We start from the raw sequence: 20,863 nt of genomic DNA, 5'->3' as shown, positions 1-20,863 counted from the left end.
GGTTCCTGCCCAAACTCTCCTCGAGCTGACAGGTGCATGCTGGAGATCCCCTAAATCCCCCTAAACAGATAATTAAGACAAAGCTTACTTGAGAACTGCTTGTTATTCTGATGTCTTAACTGTCTGTTTCGTAAAAATGTTGTTTGCAGAATTTTGTGCTGATTTAACTGCTAAAATTAATTGATAAGCTTATTTAATTGACAATGTTAAAGAATAGTCCACATAAAAGGGCAAAAAAACATCCCCAAGGCCCACCAGAATGTAATTTCATCAGTCAAGGAGAAATATTATATATATATATATATATATATATATATATATATATATATATATATATATATATATATATATATATATATATATATATATATATAAAATGGAGAGATGATTTTTTTCCCCACATTTCTAAACATGATAGTTTTAATGGTCACACTTTACAATAAGGTTCATTAGTTAATGTTAATTAATGCATTTACTAACATGAACAAACAATACACCATACATCTACTACTGTATTTGTTCATGTTAGGTAACTTTAGTTAATGAAAAAACAATAGTTTATTGTTAGTTCATGTTAACTTGTGGTGCATTAACTAATGTTAACAAGCATGGACTTGGATGTTAATAATGCATTAGTAAATGTTCAATTATGATTATTAAATGCTGTACATGTGTTGTTCATGATTAGTTCATGTTAGTAAATGCATTATGTAATGAACCTTATTGTAAAGTGTTACTGTTTTGATAACTCATTTCGAACAAACTGATTTCTTTTATCTTTGCCATGATGACAGTAAATAATATTTTAGTAGATATTTTTCAAGACGCTTCTACACAGCTTAAAGTGACATAGTGACAAAAAAGAAAAAGAAAAATTGAATGAAAGGAGGGCTAATAATTCTTTTTTTAAATATTTCCCAAATGATTTTTAACAGAGCAAGAAAATTTTCACAGTATGTCTGATAATATTTTTTCTTCTGGAAAAAGTCTTATTTTTTACTTCGGCTAGAATAAAAACAGTTATTAATTTTTTAAAAAACATTTTTGGGACAAAAATATTAGCCCCTTTAAGTTTTTTTTTTTTCGATAGTCTACAGAACAAACCATCGTTTTGCAATAACTTGCCTAATTACCCTAACCTGCGTAGTTTAGCTAATTAATCTAGTTAAGCCTTTAAATGTCACTTCAAACTGCATAGAAGTGTTGAAAAATATCAAGTAAAATATTATTTACTGTCATTATGGCAAAGATAAAATAAATCAGTTATTAGAAATACGTTTTTATAATTATTATGCTTAGAAATGTGCTTAAGCAATCTTCCCTCCATTACACAGAAATTGGAGAAAAATATAAACAGGGGCGCAAATAATTCAGGGGGGCTAATAATTCTGACATCAACTGTATAGAGAGAGAGAGAGATCTGTGAGGTGTGTACTCATAAAATTGAGCTCCATTTGGTTACATTAGCTGGTAAAAAATTCTGGAATGTTTTCATCCAAGATGTTAATTTTCTTAGAGCTGAAGAAAGAAAGCTCTATACATCATGCATGACCTGGAGTAAATAATCAAGAAATGTTCAATTGGTGGTGATCTTTGCCTTAAATTTTTCAATAATGTACCATTTGTTAACAATAAATAGCTACTGTTATATCACATTTCCACGCTAAATAAATAAGACCCATATGCCAGATCTTGTCAGAAAATGTCAGTTTCTCTAGGTATCTCAACAAGTCGGCCGAGTTTCCAATACCCATGTTAACCACTGTTCAAATGATGATAAAGAAAGAGCAGAGTTTATTGATTAATTTTAGTTGTGTATGATTCAATGCTCAGACTTTGTCTGACCAGGATTAGTCCAACAAGTGGTATTATACCACAAGCAACAGCAATGGAACATTACTGCTTCACAACCAGAGACAATACAGACCTTGAAATGGAAACATTGTCTTATCTCTTACTCTTGAAACCAAGATTATAACAATACGGAAAAAGGAAATAATAATGAAGCAATAATTAAAGTAAAATATAAAAATATATATAAAAACATTTAAATGACAAATAATAATCAATAATAATAATAATAATCAAAAAAGGATAAAATTCTATAATAATAATTATAAAAAATGACTTATGATTATATGTATTATTATTAAATAAAATAATTAGATGAAGAATAAGTTAATTGAAACAAACAAATGAATAGTTCCCCTTCGGGGGGAACTTCAGCACTATAAGTGGATTTGATTGTAAAATCCACGCATTGGGAGGTTCGGTTCAGAAGCTACTCGTCTGAAAGAGTATTGAACGGGCCAATTAAGAATGAATTGGCAGCGCAAGCCTGCGCAGGTGAGCGGCATAAGCAATCAACTGAGTATATAAGCTCACCTGGCGCCAGCAGACGCTATCCTTTTCGCTTCAGAGACTTTCTGATCGAGTCGATGAGGGTTCCTCCTGCTGTGACCAGCGATTCTGAGCGAACGAGAGCATTCTCCCGGTCCAGAGTGTGTACACGCAGTGGCAGACGGTCGAGCTGGGTTTCTCCCTTGCCTGGCGTTCTTTGGGTCCGGTCCTCCAGAGCGGTGCGTATAAAGTTGCAAACTTCACAGAAAGAGCAACACAGTCGTGCAGCACGTCCTTATCAGGACGGCGCTCCGACTGTGCGTTTCTGGATGCGGTGGTTTCCTGTCCTCGGATGATGGGCGCGGGCACTGCGTTACATGTCTGGGGGTCCAGCATGTTAATGCGCTGCTCGCGGGCAGTTCATGTCGTCATTGCGATGCCATGACTGTTGCGCAAGATCGCGGTTAGCCTTTGCAAAGGGCGAACCACCCCAGTTGTCCCCTGCTCTGCAGCGGGCACTCGGGCAGATCTGAGGGTTTCAGCGAGAGATAATCCGTCGCCCACGGGCCCGCGGACCTCCCGCTCCTCTAAGCGCTCCATCCAAGCTTCGGGCGGGGGAAGCGATCCGTCTAACAGATGGTAGCCCTTACGCCCGATGACACCGGAGACCAGATGTCCACCGCGGCATCGGAGGGTGGGCTTTCATTGTCCGATGATGATCCAGACCCGCTCGCCCCCTTCGGGCTGGTGAGCGCTGTCACTACGGATCCTGAAACGGACATGTTAGCCGTGCTTTCCCGGGCTGCTTCGGCCGTGGGTTGGAGATGGTTTATCCCCCAGCTCCGCGGCCGGACCGACTAGAGGGGCGTTCCCTTCTTCCCGGAGGTGCACAGTAGGCTCACGCGGTCTTGTAAAGCACTTTTTTCTGCTCGTGCTGCGTGTTCCTCCACCCTAACCACTCTTGACGGTGAAACAGCCAGGGGGTATGTGGCGATTCCTCAGGTTGAGTGCGCGATGGCGGTAAATCCGCGCGGCGCCTCTTCTTGGCGGGGTCCGCCTCGTCTCCCATCCAAAGCCTGTAAGTTATCTACCTCCCTCGGAGCTAGAGCTTACATAGCTGCGGGCCAGGCTGCTTCCGCCTTGCATGCGATAGCCACCTACCAGCGCTACCAAGCGCAGGCGCTGGCCGAGCTGCACGAGGGTGGGTCCAACCCAGGCTTACGAGCTTCGCACCGCCGCCGACTTAGCTCTTCGGACTACTGAGTCCGCTGCGTGTGCGTTGGGGAGGACGATGTCCACATTAGTGGTCCAGGAGCGCCACCCCTGGCTGATATGCGCAAAGTCGACAAAGTCCGCTTTCTTGACTTCCCCATATCCCCAGCCAGGTTCGGCGACACTGTCTGTGAATTCACCCAGGAATTCAAGGCAGTGAGAGAGCAGTTGGTGGGTGATGTCTTATCGGCGGTCCGTAGCCCGCTCCGCCCGCCGTGCCATTCATACCTGCTCCTCGCCGAAGGCGCCCGCCTACGAGAGCTGCTCCGCCCCCGCACACGCCTCCGGCGAAGCGAGCGCGTCGGGCACCTCGGAAGCAGGCAGCCCCCCTGCCCAGAACGCCGCTAAGTCCGGCAACGGACCGCGAAGCGCCCCTGGGACAGGCCATCTGGAGAAGAGGGAACTTGCTCTTTCCCCGCTGGAGGGCGGGGCCCCATTTCCAACGGCACTTTTTACTGCCATGAAAACATTATGAAAGGGCACTTTTCACTTCCCCAGATGTGACAGCCCGAAATCTGCCAGTCTGGGACGCTATGCTTTCTAGCTTGCAGATTCGGTGCGTTTCGCCAGTGGCTCACGAGCGCTGGGAGGACGGTCTCCTTTCTCCCACCCCTCGACCCTCCCCTCCGGAGCTCGGGTTTGGAGTGAGAGCAAATATCTCACCTCCAGCTTTTCCGTGGGACCCGCGAGCTTCCCGGATCAGCACACCCACTCCGCGCTGCCCCACTGCTGGTACGTCAGCGATTGTAGCGATGAGTCCATTAGCGAGAGCTCTGCCTGCCTGGTTAGCGCGGGCCAGCTCTTCGCGGTGGCTCATACGCACAATCAGACTCGGCTATGCGATTCAGTTCGCGAAACGGCCCCCCAAGTCACGGGTGTGTATTCACCAGGGTCAGCCCCCTGTCCGCCCCTGTCTTGCGAGAGGAGATTGCTGTCCTCCTGGCGAAGGATGCAATCGAGCCGCTCCCTCCAGCCGAGATGGAGAGCGGGTTTTACAGCCCACGCTTCATCGTGCCCAAAAAGAGCGGTGGGTCATGGCCAATCCTAGATCTGCGCGTTTTGAACCGCTGCCTGCACAAGCGGCCGTTCAGAATGCTCACGCAGAAGCGCATCCTCCGGTGCGTTCGTCCTCTGGGTTGGTCTGCAGCATTAGACCTGATGGACGCGTATTTCCATGTCTCCACTCTTCCTCGCCACCGACAGTTTCTGCGGTTTGCGTTTGAAGGTCGAGCTTGGCAATACAAAGCCCTACCCTTCGGGCTCTCTCTGTCTCCGCGGGTCCTCACTAAGCCCGCGGAGGGTGCCTCAGCGCCCCTTCGGCTCGCGGGCATCTGCATACTCAATTTCTTTACAACTGGCTGATTTTTGCCCTCTCTCGGAGCAGTTGATTATGCACAGAGACAAAGTGCTCTGGCACTTCCACCTGTGGGGGTTTCAGGTCAACCGAGAAAAGAGCAAACTCGCCCCCGTGCAGAGGATCTCTTTTCTCGGGCTGGAGCTGGACTCGGTCACCATGGCAGCGCGCCTCTCCGGAGAGTGCTTAGCTGATGCTGTACTGTCTGAGAGAGCTCGACAGTAAAATAGTGGTCCCACTGAAACTATTTCAGAGGCTCCTGGGGCATATGGCATCCGCAGCCGCTTCATGCCGCTCGGATTATTCTATATGAGACCACTTCAGCACTGGCTTCACGATCGAGTCCCCAGACGCGCATGGCACGCGCGCGCACACCGAGTCTCTGTTACTGCGCTGTGTCGCCGCGCCCTCAGCCCTTGGAGCGACCCCTCGTTCCTACAGGCCTGGGTGTCTCTAGAACAGGCGTCCAGTCTTGTTGTCGTTTCAGCAGACACTTCCAACACGGGCTGGGGGGCTGTGCGTTGCGGGCATGCGGCTGCGGACCTGTGGAAAGGTACCCAGTTGCATTGGCATATCGCCTGGAGCTGTTGGCAGTGTTCCTCGCTCTCCACCGTTTTTTTCCGGTGCTGGAGCGGCAACACGTGCTGGTCAGGACGGACAGTACGGCGGCGGTGGCGTATATCAGCCGTATAGGGGGTATGCGCTCTCGCCGCATGTCTCAGCTCGCCCGCCGTCTGCTCCTCTGGAGTCATCCGCGGCTGAAATCGCTGCACGCCATTCATATTCAGGCAAGCTCAACCGTGCAGCCGATGCGCTCTCACGGCAGCCTTGCGTCCTGGAGAATGGAGACTCCACCCCGAGTCTGTTCAGCTGATATGGGCGCGATTCGGGGAAGCCCAGATCGATCTGTTGCTTCCCCCGAGATCGCTCATTGCCAGTTGTTTTTTTCCTGACCGAGTGCTCTCGGCACGGATGCACTGGCTTACAGCTGGCCTCGGGGCACGCGCAAATACGCGTTTCCCCCAGTGAGCCTGCTCGCGCAGTTACTGTGCAAGGTCAGGGAGGACGAGGAACAGGTTGCTGGTTGCGCCCCTCTGGCTCAACCGGACCTGGATGTCAGAGCTCTCCCTCGCGATAGCCCTCCCCTGGCAGTCCCTTCGAGAGAGCACCTACTCTCTCAGGGACAGGGCACCACCTGGCACCCTCGCCGATCTTTGAAGAGATTTTTAGACGCGAGGAAGACTTAGGTAACCTCCGATTGCGGTGGCTAATACCGTCACTCGGGCTAGAGCCCCCTCTCCGAGCGCGCCTATGCCCTGACGTGGAGTCTATTCACTGAATGGTGTGTCTCTCGCTGAGAAGACCCCCGTAATTTGCCAGATCAGCGTTGTGCTTTCTTTACGCCGAGAGAAGTTGGAGAGCAGGCTGTCGCCCTCCACACTCAAGGTTACGTGGCTGCCATCTCCGCTCTTATAACGCGGTGGCTGGCAGTACCGTGGGAACGCATAACCTCATCATCCGGTTCCTCAGGGGCGTTAAGCGAATTAATCCACCCCGCCCCCTCTCATGCCCTCTTAGGATCTCGCCCTCGCTACACAAGCCGCGTCAGATCCCTTCGATCCTCGACTCAGTATTTTTCTGTCCCTGAAGACAGCTCTGCTGGTCGCGTTGATATCGATTAGAGGGTCGGGGACCCGGAGGCATTTTTCGGTCAGTGACTCGTGCCTGTAATTGGGCTGGCTTCTCTCACGTCCTGAGACCCCGCCCGCGATATGTGCCCAAGGTTCCTACCACTCCGTTTTAATACGAGGTAGTGAGCCTGCAAGCGCTGCCCTCGGAGGAGGCAGACCCAGCCCTTCTTATTGTCCAGTTCGCGTTTTGCGTATTATCCGGACCGCACTCAGAGTTTAGATCATCTGAGCAGCTCTTCGTCTGTTATAGCGGTCGGCAGCAGGGAAGTGCCGTACCGAAATAAGTTCCCACTAGATTGTGGATGCCTTTCTTTCACTATCAGAGCCGAGATGAGCCGCGTCCCCCGAGAGCGCGTGCGCACTCAACTCGGAGCTTCGCATCCTCTCGAGCGCGCGCACGCGGCGCCCCTCTAACAGACATCTGTAGAGCTGCGGGCTGGGTAACACCCAACACATTTGCAAGGTTTTACAATCTGCGAGTGGAGCCGGTTTCCTCAAGGGTATAAGGTAACCCTTGGTGATTGAGGAAACAATTCGGTAGGGTGTTGAAACACGCTTGCTGCGCCATTTTCCCTAACACGGAGATACGTGCGCCTTTTTATCTGTCAGTAAAGTTCCCCGTCAGGTGAGCCCTGCAGATTCCTCCGTGGCCCCCAGCACTGACTCAGCGGAGGAGTCACTTGCTGGCCCACTACGTTGTAGGTCTGCCCGCTGGTCAGCCCGCTTTTTGGGTAAAGGTGCCTGCTATGAGTGATCCCCACTAGGCGATCCCATATGCTTATTCCGCCACGGTTAAGTCCCCCCCCTGGGCGGACCCGTGTCTTCCCTCCCCGCTAACCACTCTTTTGCTATGCGTACTCCCCCTTTTTAGGGCTAGTCCATAGGTAATTCTGCCATCTATCCCCCCTTGGGTAACGGATGGCCTCCGCAGCGTCCTCCCTATCGGGATTGCACGCTTCCCAACGTACTGTCGTATTTTCCTAGAATTATCTAGATGCTCACGACTTCCCAAAAAATATATATAAATCCGTAAAACTTCTGTTGAAGTAGGATAAATTAGGGCCAGGGACACGTTGGAGGACCGCGCCCCCCATGATGTGGGTGCGTCACGCTTGCTTGACTATCTCCTCATCGGGGGTGTTGGTAAGGTGCAGTCATTATGGCGCTTTCAATGGGCTCCCAATGCGTGGATTTTACAATCAAATCCACTTATAGTGCTGAAGTTCCCCCCGAAGGGGAATGTTCGAGGTTACTAAAGTAACCCTTCGTTCCCCGAGGAGGGGAACGGAAGCACTATACTCCGTCGCCATAATGACTGTCCCTTAGCTGTTGAAAGTCTCTTCAGCTTAAAAAGGATAGCGTCTGCTGGCACCAGGTGAGCTTATATACTCAGTTGATTGCTTATGCCGCTCACCTGCGCAGGCTTGCGCTGCCAATTCATTCTTAATTGGCCCGTTCAATACTCTTTCAGACGAGTAGCTTCTGAACCGAACCTCCCAATGCGTGGATTTTACAATCAAATCCACTTATAGTGCTTCCGTTCCCCTCCTCGGGGAACGAAGGGTTACTTTAGTAACCTCGAACGTTCCCTTTCGAAAGGGGAACTCCAATGCTATGTGGAAACTTCCACTATGGGGTTTTCGTCAGAAACCAATCATCTGAAGGAGTATAAAATCGGGCCAATAAAATGCCAATGAGTTGGTGGCGTCAGGATGCACAGCTGTTGTCAATGACAATCAATCATTCTATAAAGACACGGCTAGTGCAATGCTCGACATCCTTTTGAGCTGAAGAGACTTTCACGCTCAACAGCTAAGGGACAATCGTTGTGGCGAAGGTACATACATAGCATTTCCGTTCCCCCCTTGGGGAACGAAGGGCTACTTTAGTAACCGTAGCGTTCCCCTTCGGATGGGGAACTCCAATGCTATGTGGAAACTTCCACTATGGGAAAATCTATGGAAAACGCCACAATGAAAGAACCTTACCACATCCCTGGCGAAGGGTGTGCCACGCAGTAGAGCGAGCGCACCTACAACAGTGCAAAATGCATTCTTCCAACTTATCCCCTGGCCCTTACTTACCTTACCTACCTGTTCAGGTTTAGCTATATTTTTCAAGGAGTCGAAAATAACCCAGTGAAAAGGGATTTTAATATGACAGTATGTTGGGTAAGCGTTCAGTCCCGATAAGGAGGACGCTGCGGAGCTCACCTGCTACCCAAGGAGGGGAGACCTGGTGACAGCCTGTGGACTAGCCCCGAAAGTGAGGAGTTCATAATAGCGGATGGTTAGCGGGGAGGGAAGACACGAGCCCGCCTTAAAAAAGGGGGGACTAAACTGTGGTTGAGTGAGCTTATGGGATCGCCCGCAGGGGATCACACATAGCAGGCACCTATACCCAGAACGCAGACTGACCAGCAGTCATGCCAACAATGTAACGGGCCAAAGTCTGACTCCACTGAGTCAGATGCTGGGGGCCTCGGAGGAACTCTGCAGGGTTCGCCAAATGGAAAACTGAACTGAGAAAGCTTAAAAGGCGCACACATCTCCGTGTTAGGGAGAATGGCGCAGCAACACCCTTTCAACACCCTAACGGAATTGTTTCCTCAATCACCAAGGGTTACCTAATACTCAAAAACCCCAAAGTGGAAGTTTCCACATAGCATTGGAGTTCCCCCTCTCGGAGAACGAAGGGTTACTTAAGTAACTTTAGCGTTCTTTTTTTGAAACAACACACATAGGTTTGCTAAAATAATTCTCAGATTCTTCACTACTGTACATTATAGTTAAGATAAACTGTGAAAAATTCTTTTGAAGCATATTTTAAAAATCATATTAAGTTAAACATGTTAAATGACTCGTTTACTAATTAAACAATAATTTCATAAGTTTTCACAACAGAAAAATGTTGGAAACCACTGACAATCCATAATATGAAAAACAAATATTATGGCAGACATTGGTTGCAGGCTTCCAACATTCTTCAGTATATCTTCTTTTGTGTATTAAAAAAAATAAGAAAAAAAACACTGGTTTGAGTCATTACCAAAATGTAAAATATATTTATTATTTCATGTATCTAGGCTAAACTGAACTTACCATAAATATTTTGTATTTGTATTAACTAACTAAAAGAAAAGTAATAAAAATGAAATATAACTGAATGAAGTCTTGCACTGTAAAAAATGCTTAAATTTTTTTTATTTTTCCTGGCATTTTTGGTTGCTAGTAATACTGTAAAATTGACAACTCCACTGTAAATTAACAGTTACAATTGGGCTGTAGTTTTTACACTGCAATTGTAATAATTAACTTACACTTAAATTTGACAGTATTACTTGCAACCAAAATTGCTGGGAACACTGTAAATTTGACAGCATTTTTTACAGTGTGGTTCATCAAATTAGACAATAGTAACCAATTCAGTTTTTCTGCTTTTACAAGATTTTTATTCTTGTCCCTTAATGAAATCCCTCTCATTTCAGAGATCTTCCACACGGAGGACATTATTCTCCAGCAGGGACCACATCATTAGGGCGCAGGGGCCGACAGCTGCCACAACTCCCTGCAAAGAGCAGCAGTATAGAACAAGGTAAGCAATTCACACTTTCAATATTTCAATATTCTCACAAAATCATAACCGAAGCTTATTAGCATTCAAAATCATCCAAGCTCATGGATGTGTTTCAGTACTAGCCTTTATATATGTCAGATAATTTCATGACTCCTCTGTCCGAAGCCTCTTCATGTTCTCAGCAAGATCACTCATGTAGATCTTTCTACCTTACTCCTTTCTGTCTCTTTTCATGTCATTCCTCATTCCTACAACCCCATCTTCACGAAGGCCGTATACCTGAGGAGAAACCTAACTCAGGTATCTCATACCATCCTCAGACTTTTGCCCTAAATATAATCAATTGCTTGTCTAAATAAATTTAACTTAATTAGTAGTTTGTTGTTGTTCCAACTATACAATATGTGAATATGGCTTGTGTACCAGAAACTTGTTCGGATTCACAATCTTTAGCTGGTGTCTTAATGATACACCATCCTTAAGTAACTTGAAGAAGATAATAACTTGCTTGGACCAGTTAGACTTATTATATAATCTAATTAAACATTTAATAATTTCCAAAGCAAAAATTTAACATTGGAAAATTCCTTACTGAAAAAAATGAAACACAAGCCTTATGTGCAGTCAGGTGTTAAAAACACATCTGAAATATGCGGAACACATCTAAACGTATAGTTTTGGAACGTTTATTTCCTTATCTGTAAGGTTTTTACCTATGTGATCACACATGTCCAGAATTGGATCACACAATTTTCAAATGGAAATGTTCCAAAATCACATTCCACGTATGTTTTGAACATGTTCCACATATTTCATATGTGATTTTAACATTTGGGTGCAAATGTGAAGCTTGTGGTGTTTATCGGTAAGGGAAGGCAGGTTTAAAATTTATTTATTTTGTTAACATATTATAGATCATCATCAGGGGTTCCCAAATTTTTCAGCTCGCAACCCCTAAAATAACTATCAATACCAGTGACTCGCAACCCTCAAATTCCTCTTAGGTAGTTACACATATGCAAATGTTGCTCATCAATAGGTCTATATAAACCTAAGCATATTGACAACAGAAAAAAGTGCAGTTTAACAACCATATCATTATTATAGTCATTTATTAATTTGTTTAATTTAATATTAACCTCAACTAAAAAGACTGGTGGACACAATGTTTTCAGCACAAGTCTATACTTGGTTTAATTTTTGAGACCGCCAATCAGAGGTCATCCTCAATGTTCATAAAGTTGTCTTAAAATTTAACCTGGTGCTATAAAATAATCTGCTGCAGCTGACACTATTGCTGTGTTGTTAATCTAACGTAAACACACTAATCCTATTACAAAAAAGCAATTTAAAGTTTTTTTTTTACTATTAACACTACTATCTTCTGTGGGTTATGGTTAAAACATGGTAAATGTAATAGTTTAATCAAATTTATTTGACTTTTGGAAGTCACCAAGTGATGGATAAAGTGTGGTACAGAAGAAATTTGGATGTTTATTTTTTATAAGTCACTCCATAAATCAATAATGCTATTATACTATTAATACTACTAAATCAAGAATTACAGAAAAAAAAAATCACTATGCTTTTGGAAATTAACAAGGGGCGACGCGATGCTGCAGTAGGTAGTGCTGCTCACAGCAAGAAGGTTGCTGGTTTGAGCCTCTGCTGGGTCAGTTGGCGTTTTTCTGTGGAGTTTGCATGTTCTCCCCTGGTTTGCGTGGGTTTCCTCCGGGTGCTCCGGTTTCCCCCACAGTCCAAAGACATGCGGTACAGGTGAATTGGGGAGCTAAATTGTCTGTAGAGTATGAGTTTGAATGAGTGTGTATGGATGATTCCCAGAGATAGGTTGCAGCTGGAAGGGCATCTGCTGCGTAAAACATATGCTGGATAAGTTGACGGTTCATACTGCTATGGTGACCCCAGATTAAAAAAAGGGATTAAGCCAAAAAGAGAATGAATGAATGAATGAATGAATGAATGAATGAATGAATGAACGAACTATTTTGTAAAAAACATTACTGGGGGAAAAACACGTTTTCAGTTTAAAAAAAAGCCTTTAGAAGTTATTTAAATATGTATATAGATAGGGTCTAATAACACGAATGCACATATGTGTATTTGGAATGTCTTTCATTTGTATGAAAGAAAACATTATGGAAGCAAGTGTAATGATGGGTTTTAACCTACAGCGGTTTAAACTGTAGTTCTGCCGAATGACTAAAAAGTTTTCAGTATGATGGTGAAAAACTGTACATATCTCGTCAAACCATCTTTCTGCAATCTTATATCAAAAACGGAAATACAGGCAGTTATAATAGCTAAACATGTGGGAGAGCGTTGCTATTATGAGATAGTATTGTATTGCCAATATGGAGCAATTAATTATTAAGATAAATCAAAAATAAATCACGGAACAATTGAAAATGAAATGATTTAATGCTGTATAAAGTGGTAAAACATGAAAAGATAAAAATATCTGATATTATTGTACCCAGAATAAATGTTAAATAAGATACCTGAGACAGAGGGAGACAAAAAAAACAAAGAGTAGCCCCCAAAGACAGTCTGATAGCAGTAGAGTCAGAGAAGATAGACTCTAGAGCAGGAGAGGAGCAGAGCAGGAAAAGAGCCAGAGCAAAGTTTACCACCTATTTAGTATCTTTCTTGATCATGTGACCAAAGCCCAAATACTGAGACATACAAACTAATCCAATCAACATGTGGCCACATTGTAAAACCCCCGAAGTCCACACACATAGGTCCTGATCTTATCAGTGTCTGCCTTTGAACCTACGTATGAACCTTCCTGGTGAAAAAGACATATTTTGCAATAAAACAAATATATATATATATATATATATATATATATATATATATATATATATATATATATATATATATATATATATATATATATAATAATTTGCACTCTTATACGAGATATTACCAAACTGACTAATCTAATGCATAAAAAAACAATGACTTTGGCTGCTGTCTTGCTTTGAGCTGAATTATTAAGCACTGGAGATTTGAATATGTATGCATTTCCACTGAAAGGCTGTTTGTTGACAGATAAATTTGTCAATTTGTTCTCATTTAGTTTGAATTTACACTCTTTTATTTTACTTTAAAGGACACCATTTTATCTCCTGTTTCATTTGTCATTTTCTTTTCCTGTGTGTTTCCTTGCAGCTCTAGCAGTGGAGGAGCGGGCTCGTCAGTTGCAGATGAGAGTGCACTCGTATCGGCCGGGATCTTCTGCCAATTCTGCTCATGATCCAGAGGCAGAGCTTAAGAACAGGAGAGATGTGAGTCTTAACCTGCCTTGATATGCTGTAATGTTATGAACGCCTCTCAATATTTCTTGTCTAACATGTTTTAATTGCAGGAACTAAGTATATTTACTATACTACTGTCAAGGAAAATTTTACTTTTTCTTTCAAGACAAAATACATTTCAAGACAAAGTATTGTACAGTGCTCAGCAGTTATATTCATTAAAATAAGAGTTCTGTCACCTACAGTATCATCTTTAGGATTAGAAAGATAATATTTTTTAATTCAAGCGTTATTGATTCTCTTGATTCTACCTGTTTATTAAAATTGTATTTAACATTTTCCCTAACATATTATTTAAGCCTACTAATGTTTTGACTGCAGCCTTAAATGCAATTAGTTCCCGTTTTGGCTTTGGCTTTCGACTGGCTAACCTAATGTATGTGCACACTTATATTGTTTTAAAGCATCCCATAGAAAATACCAAATAAAAAGATACAACTGTGAGGGGTGTATTCATTTATGCTGAGCACTGGATTTTTCACAGCATTGCATTTCATACATTTAGCAAAGTAAAAGAATAAAAAGTTATTGTAAACTTCAAAAAAAAAAATTTAAGCTGATCATTTTTATTTATTTTTATGTACAAAATTACATGCTTTATTTATTCATTATTAATTGTGTATATCAGTGCATGAAAAGTTTTGGTAATTAAATCAATAATATTCTTGCAAATTTCCCAGACATGGGTTGCGGCTAGAAGGGCATCTGCTGTGTAAAAACGTGCTGGATAAGTTGGCGGTTCATTCCGCTGTAGCAACCCCGGATTATTAAAGGGACAAGCCGAAAAGAAAATAAATGAATTAATATTCTTGCTAAATATATTTTTTTCTTTGTAATAAGTTTAACACTTTAATATTTGTTTAATTAATATTTATTTAAAAAAAAAAAAAAGTACTTAATAATTTTTACATGAGTATTATATTAGTTGTGGGTTTCTATACTTGTACACAATTGCTTGATTCAGTATTTTGTCCTTCACTGATTAGATGTACAAGGACCAGCGGAGGAGCTGTGACAACATGTCTGCGAGGTCATCAGACAGTGACATGAGCGACGTATCGGCCATCTCTCATGCCAGCAGTGCCTCACGGCTGAGTGCCACCAGCTACATGTCCATTCAGTCTGAAAGGCCACACGGGAGAATCAGGTGAGCCTGGAAACAGAAACTATACAGTTTTTACACAACTGTGTAAAAATGAGCGAATATTAGAGTTAACTAAATTTGTAGAAGAAACTGATACATAATACATGGTTTAAACTGTAAGAATGACGGTTTGGATAGAAGCTACATCGTGAAAATGTAACAAAGACGTCTTACATGTAACAACTTACTGTAACACATCCTTCGATGTAAATAGAAAATAAACCACACCACTAAAGTTAACAATATATATATATATATATTGTACTGTAATACTTTATACTGTAATTGAAGTCCGAATTATTAGCCCTGCTGAATTATTACCCCCACTGTTTATTTTTTTCCCCAATTTCTGTTTAACGGAGAAAAGATTTTTTCAACAAATTTTAAACATAATAATTTTAATAACTTATTTATTTTATTTTTGCCATGATGTCAGTAAATAATATTTTATGATATATTTTTCAAGATGTATATATATATATATATATATATATATATATATATATATATATATATATATATATATATATTAGTAACTTTAGTGATGATTTTTTTCCTGAAGGTATACATTACATTAATTTATGTTTATTGAAAAGACTTGTGGATTGAATTCTGTTTTAATTTTTTTTGGTTTATTAATACTAAAAACAAGCAATGTAGCCATTATTAGCATCAACACTAATAAGGAATATTAAAAAATGTAATTAAATGAGTACCTAACTGGGAATAATTTTTATTGATGTTGTGACACTTTAAAGAAAAAAAAAATTGAGAATTGTTTTTGTTATTAACAGAATAAATTACATTTTGAAAACATATTGAAACAGCAGACATTCTCACATTGCAAAAATACTTCACAATATGTTTTTTTTTAAAGTTCAGAAGCATTTAAAACATCACCAGGCTCAAATAATTTAGATTGTAATGTATACCTGAAAAAATAAAAATCAATTAAAAAAAAACATTTAATAGTTTCATGATATTCATACATATCATTACATATTGTATAATTGCTGGACTTTTACTTTCTTTAATTCTCTGCTGGGTTTTTTTCATATAAAATCAAATTTTGTTCTATCACCTCAAAATGACATTCCTTTGCAAAGCTTATTTATCTCCCTTCTAACAATAATACTGCTATATATATATATATATATATATATATATATATATATATATATATATATATATATATATATATACATACAGTATATATATATATATATATATATATATATATATATATATATATATATGTAAGATTATGTGTATACTAAGGTTGCGGTGCTAATTCTTTTATATTAGCTTGATATTTGCATGCTAGATGTTTGTCTTTTGCATGACTTGCTGTTGTTGAAATCTTGAATGATTTTCTGCATGCTTTTCTTATATTGTTTTCTGCTTGATTTACTTTTCTTGCTATCACTGCTTGTATTGCATGCATTCCTATTGAATTGGGGTCAAAAGGTCAAAGTCATTGGAAAGTTGTAAAGGAGAAGAAAAGAAAGAAAGGAGGATTTCGTGGGGGGTGAATGGGACAGACAACAGAAGGAGTTTGGGAAAGAGACGTTTCTCTGAGGAGCTTAAACGCAGACGGCACACGGTGGCTGGAGATGTGAGGTAACATGGACCAGATCCTCCTGTCCAAGTTTTCACCTCAACCACCACTGGATAAATCTTTATCTTTACAAACAAAACAATCTCTTCACTTTTAAAAATAATGGCTTTTATGATGTAAAAAACTCATTCACACCAAGCACTATAACTGTAAATATAAATACACACTTTTCAATAAGCTTTCATTAGTTAGTGTATTAAGTACTAACATAAACTAATAATGAACGATACTTGTACAGCACTTATTAATATAGTTCAACATTTCCTAATGCTTGTTCATGTTAGTAAAAACAATAACTAGCATTAACTAATACAACCTTATTGTAAGTGTTACCAATATAAAAATAAATATATTTGCATCCACACTAACAAACAATAAAATAGGTTTGTTTAGTTTTGGGCACCCATATTGTGCTACTTGCACATCTAGGCAGTCATTTTTTATTCATTTATTTATTATATTTTTATGCATTAAAATAATCAAACTTATTTAGGTATTTAACACAAAGGTGGTGATCAGAAAAACAAAGCAATTTATTAACAAAATTTCTCACCTTACAAATGGCATGCAACCACAATCTATCATGACTATAGCCAGCTCTTTAAAATGGAAAGGAAAGTGTGCACAATTACACCACACATCTGGACAAATGCCCAGCTATAGCACTCTTTACAGGCATTTGATCCTGAGTTGATGAATTACTGCTGCCATGACCACTGGAAAATCTCTATCAAATCTCTATTAAAATGTCTATTAAATCAAGTTGCATTTACCACTTGCTGACATTATCGCGCAATACTCACAGTAAGTAACAATCACTGTCTTTTTGTGTAAATAGCATATTCCATGGTAAGACTTATTTAAAGTAAAAGGACATGGTGACAATAAAAAGATGATTAAAAAGAGATGTTTAAAATTTGTATTTTGTTATTTTGTAATATGTTTTAGTTTAGGAAAAAGGGCAAAATGCATAAATATAAATGTAACACAAAAAGAAAACAATGTTATTTATTATTAATCTGTCTGTTTAGTCGTTACCCTGGATGTTCAAAGTTTGCCTTTAAAAACATCTTCGATTTTAACCTTTTTTTTTTATTAGTGTACAGTACTTCTTCAAAGTTATACACACCACTTGGCATCCATCCAGAGTGCCTGACTATGACTCAGGGTGCTATTTAAAATCCTACCATTCTCACTTTTGGTGATTAATACATTTATTAGACAACTTGTCATAATACAGACCATCCAGAATTGTAAAATGAATTGATGTGGATTTTTTTCACTCTCAGTACCAATGTCAATTCCTGACATTTTACCATTTTAAGTTTGTCTGCCTAAATTTGACAAAGTGCAATCAAATTTTCTCTGAAGTAAAATAAATAAATAAATAAAAGATTAAAAAAAAAGACTGCAAGTAAATAACAATAATTGATTATTTGAAATGTGGTTTAAAAGTTTTGTTCTGCTTCTCTTTTAAAACAATAAATCCATGGACAAAGCATTTATTATATTTTGGCATTAGAAATGCAACTAATCAACTTTGACAAAAAAGCTTAGACACAGTACTGGTTGAAACGTTATACTACTGAATTTATTTATATTTGTCTGTTGTTATTGTACATACTAGCAAAGCAGTTATCTTAGCCTGGCTTGAAAATAAAATTTGTGTCATTATGTCCACTAAAACTTGTTTAAGTTTCTTTAATCTGTTGAACACAAGAGGAGATATCTGAAGAATGTTGGAAAGCAGAGGCCATTGAAATCCATAGTATTTTTCACCATTCTTCAGAACATCTTTTGATATTTGTTCAACAGAAGACAGAAACTAGTACATATTTTTGAACCTATTGAGGGTGAGATAATGGTGAGGAAATTTTTGTTTTTGAGGGAATTATCCCCTTTAGCAGAAGCTAAAAAAATATTTATAGTGTTTTTTTTTCCTATACAACCTAAATATTCAGATTTATTGTATTCACCTTTCTACATCTTAAAAGTGTAAAATCTGAGAAAAGTGCTAGAGAGCAAAAAAACTTTACTTGACTATAGAGAAAAACTTTACACTGAGAGTAGGACTGTTTTAGTTCTTTACTCAGAATAATTTGGGAGTCGCGAACATTCTGGCTTTACTAACCAGTTAAATCTGAAACTTTTCTAATCTGTTTTAATCTGACCTTTCTTTTCAAACAAATATGCCTGTTTGACATTAAATTATTTTGGATAGTTGATCTGCATAGTATGACATCATATATTCTATCTGAAAATATCTAAATATAATATTATAAGTACAGTAATACAATTTCTAAAATATGCAACTCAACATCTTATATTTGTTTTAAATTATTAATATAAATTTGACCAAAATGAGGCTTCAAAAATTCTTACCATATACAAATGTACTTTATACTCTTATATTGTTTTGTGACAATTACCCTGCAACTGACAGATTATGCATGCTGTATTTGATTTCACTTGTTTTATTCTGCTTCATTCATATGTCATTCTGTGTGTGTTTGTGTTTATGTGTGTCCTGTGTATTGTGTCGTGTGTATTAGAGCCATCTTTGCATACCTCACCTCATACTTTCCATGCTTGAATGCTGAGCCGGCACTGGATCCCCCCAAACCCAGAGCCCTATCTGCGCTTCAGCCTGTGGAAGAGAGACCCACCTCCCAGCTCCCAATCCCCACCCTTCGTCCCACAGATAGAGAGTTAGGGTGTAGAGGTGATGGAGAAAGTGCAGTGGGACAGTCCTGCAGTACACTGACTCCATCAGAGACAGATACACGACAGCTCCTTCAAACCTCCAGGGGACAGCAGAGGACATGGCTGCGCTGCAATAGTGCACTGCTGTGTCATAATACAGACTGTTTGAACAACTAAATTAGACATGTTGCTATTTTAAACAATAGACTAAAACTAAGAACATCTTGAATCAAATGGACTCTTTAGTGGCTTGTAGACATTTTGTTGGCTTTCAGGCTTTTTACACTTAATAATTAAGCCATCCAAGGCGAGGCAGTGGCGCAGTATGTAGTACTGTCGCCTCACAGCAAGAAGGTCACTGGGTCGCTGGTTCGAACCTCGGTTCAGTTGGTGTTTCTGTGTGGAGTTTGCATGTTCTCCCTGCCTTAGTGTGGGTTTCCTCCGGGTGCTCCGGTTTCCCCCACAGTCCAAAGACATGCGGTACAGGTGAATTGGGTAGGTTAAATTGTTCGTAGTGTATGTGTGTGTGTGTGTGGATGATTCCCAGAGATGGGTTGCGGCTGGAAGGGCATCCGCTGCGTAAAAACTTGCTGGATAAGTTGGCGGTTCATTCTGTGGTGGCGACCCCGGATTAATAAAGGGACTAAGCCGACAAGAAAATGAATGAATCATTTAAGCCATCCTATCATGCAATTTTAGTTTAAATATTCAAAGTAGTATGGTAAACAATTTAAGGAGCGCATCACAGGTTGTCATTGGTTAAAAAATTTACCAATTCGATGTAATAATGTAAAATTAACTTCACATCAGTAAAACAGGCTAGGCAGAATAGTCCTATTTACTTATGTTTTGTTGTTAAACTAAAAAAAAATCTACATTTTCAATGCTGTAAAAGGTCCCTTATGAAACTGAAAATAGTCAAATCAATCTATTGCTAGAAGATTTCAGTGGCTGAACAACAATTACGAGCGTATTACACATTCGAAAAAAAACAAAATCTACATCAGCTTTGCATGACTAAAAGACGTAACGTTACCGGTCTAAAGGAAATGCTTCACCCATGGTGTCATCCTTCATGCAGCGTGCAAAATTAAGTCTGATATGGATTCAGGATTTTAAAGTTTTGATTCAGCATTTGATTTTACCGATGTGATCGTCTTGTCCGCACATGTATGCGCGATGTGCATACACACGTGTACACGCAAATGACAGATCTGTATGGACAAAGATGTGCCGTTGTACAAATCTACATTTGTTGACAGACAGTTTGGGCTACTCACCAGAATTATCGGCCTGACATTATTTAATTGGATGAACATTTTTTAGTTTTATGCCTTATCAAGAATATAAAAAAAATACATGTAAATACATTAAGGTCATTTACTTTAATCAGTACTACTGGAATGTGAAGAGACTTTTAACCAGCACAACAAAAAATGTTTCTGAAGGCAATCACCTACTGCACCTTTAAATGCTAGTGTACTACTAGACATTGACAAGATTAAGCCACCATCCAGACACTTTATTAGGTGTGCCTGTCTAATGACAAGTTTATTTTTGTTTGTTTGTTTGTTTGGGGAGGGGGTGTTTTTTTTTACTGTTACAGGTGCGAATTACATTGACGATTGGCAGTTACTGTATGTTTGGTAATTTGCCTCAGTGAACCAAAGTTATATATTTAATTTAGTTACAATTTATTTATTAATCAAACTTTTGTTTTTGTTTTGAGTGAAATTGAGTGGTTCTCAATAACATTTATGACATTAAATAAACAGTAATAGGTTTGTATTCCTGCACCTATTAATGAATGGCCATGAAAGCAGT

The 20,863-nt window shown here is 40.2% G+C and overlaps 1 protein-coding gene across 50 annotated transcripts in view; it reads left to right on the top strand.

Moving 5' to 3' along the window:
• The window catches only part of rims1b (regulating synaptic membrane exocytosis 1b), a 143,121-nt gene that overhangs the window by 95,941 nt on the left and 26,317 nt on the right, over positions 1-20,863 (top strand). For 26 of the 50 annotated variants that reach the window (XM_073952286.1, XM_073952281.1, XM_073952228.1 and 23 more), the window contains 6 exons: positions 1-32; positions 10,145-10,251; positions 10,504-10,533; positions 13,429-13,544; positions 14,561-14,721; positions 16,186-16,338. The exon at positions 1-32 is cut by the window's left edge and continues 82 nt beyond it. In XM_073952286.1, the coding sequence (XP_073808387.1) occupies positions 1-32; positions 10,145-10,251; positions 10,504-10,533; positions 13,429-13,544; positions 14,561-14,721; positions 16,186-16,338 (599 nt within the window). Of the gene's footprint in view, positions 33-10,144; positions 10,252-10,503; positions 10,534-13,428; positions 13,545-14,560; positions 14,722-16,185; positions 16,339-18,888; positions 20,378-20,863 lie in introns of those variants that run through there. The other 24 variants (XR_012406952.1, XR_012406960.1, XR_012406956.1 and 21 more) reach the window with 9 other exon arrangements.

The sequence above is a fragment of the Danio rerio genome, chromosome 1, assembly GCF_049306965.1.
Source record: "Danio rerio strain Tuebingen ecotype United States chromosome 1, GRCz12tu, whole genome shotgun sequence".
In the NCBI taxonomy this organism is placed as follows: Eukaryota; Metazoa; Chordata; class Actinopteri; order Cypriniformes; family Danionidae; genus Danio; species Danio rerio.
The sequence above is the reverse complement of the archived record's forward strand: the minus strand, read 5'-3'. Positions and strand labels throughout refer to the sequence as shown.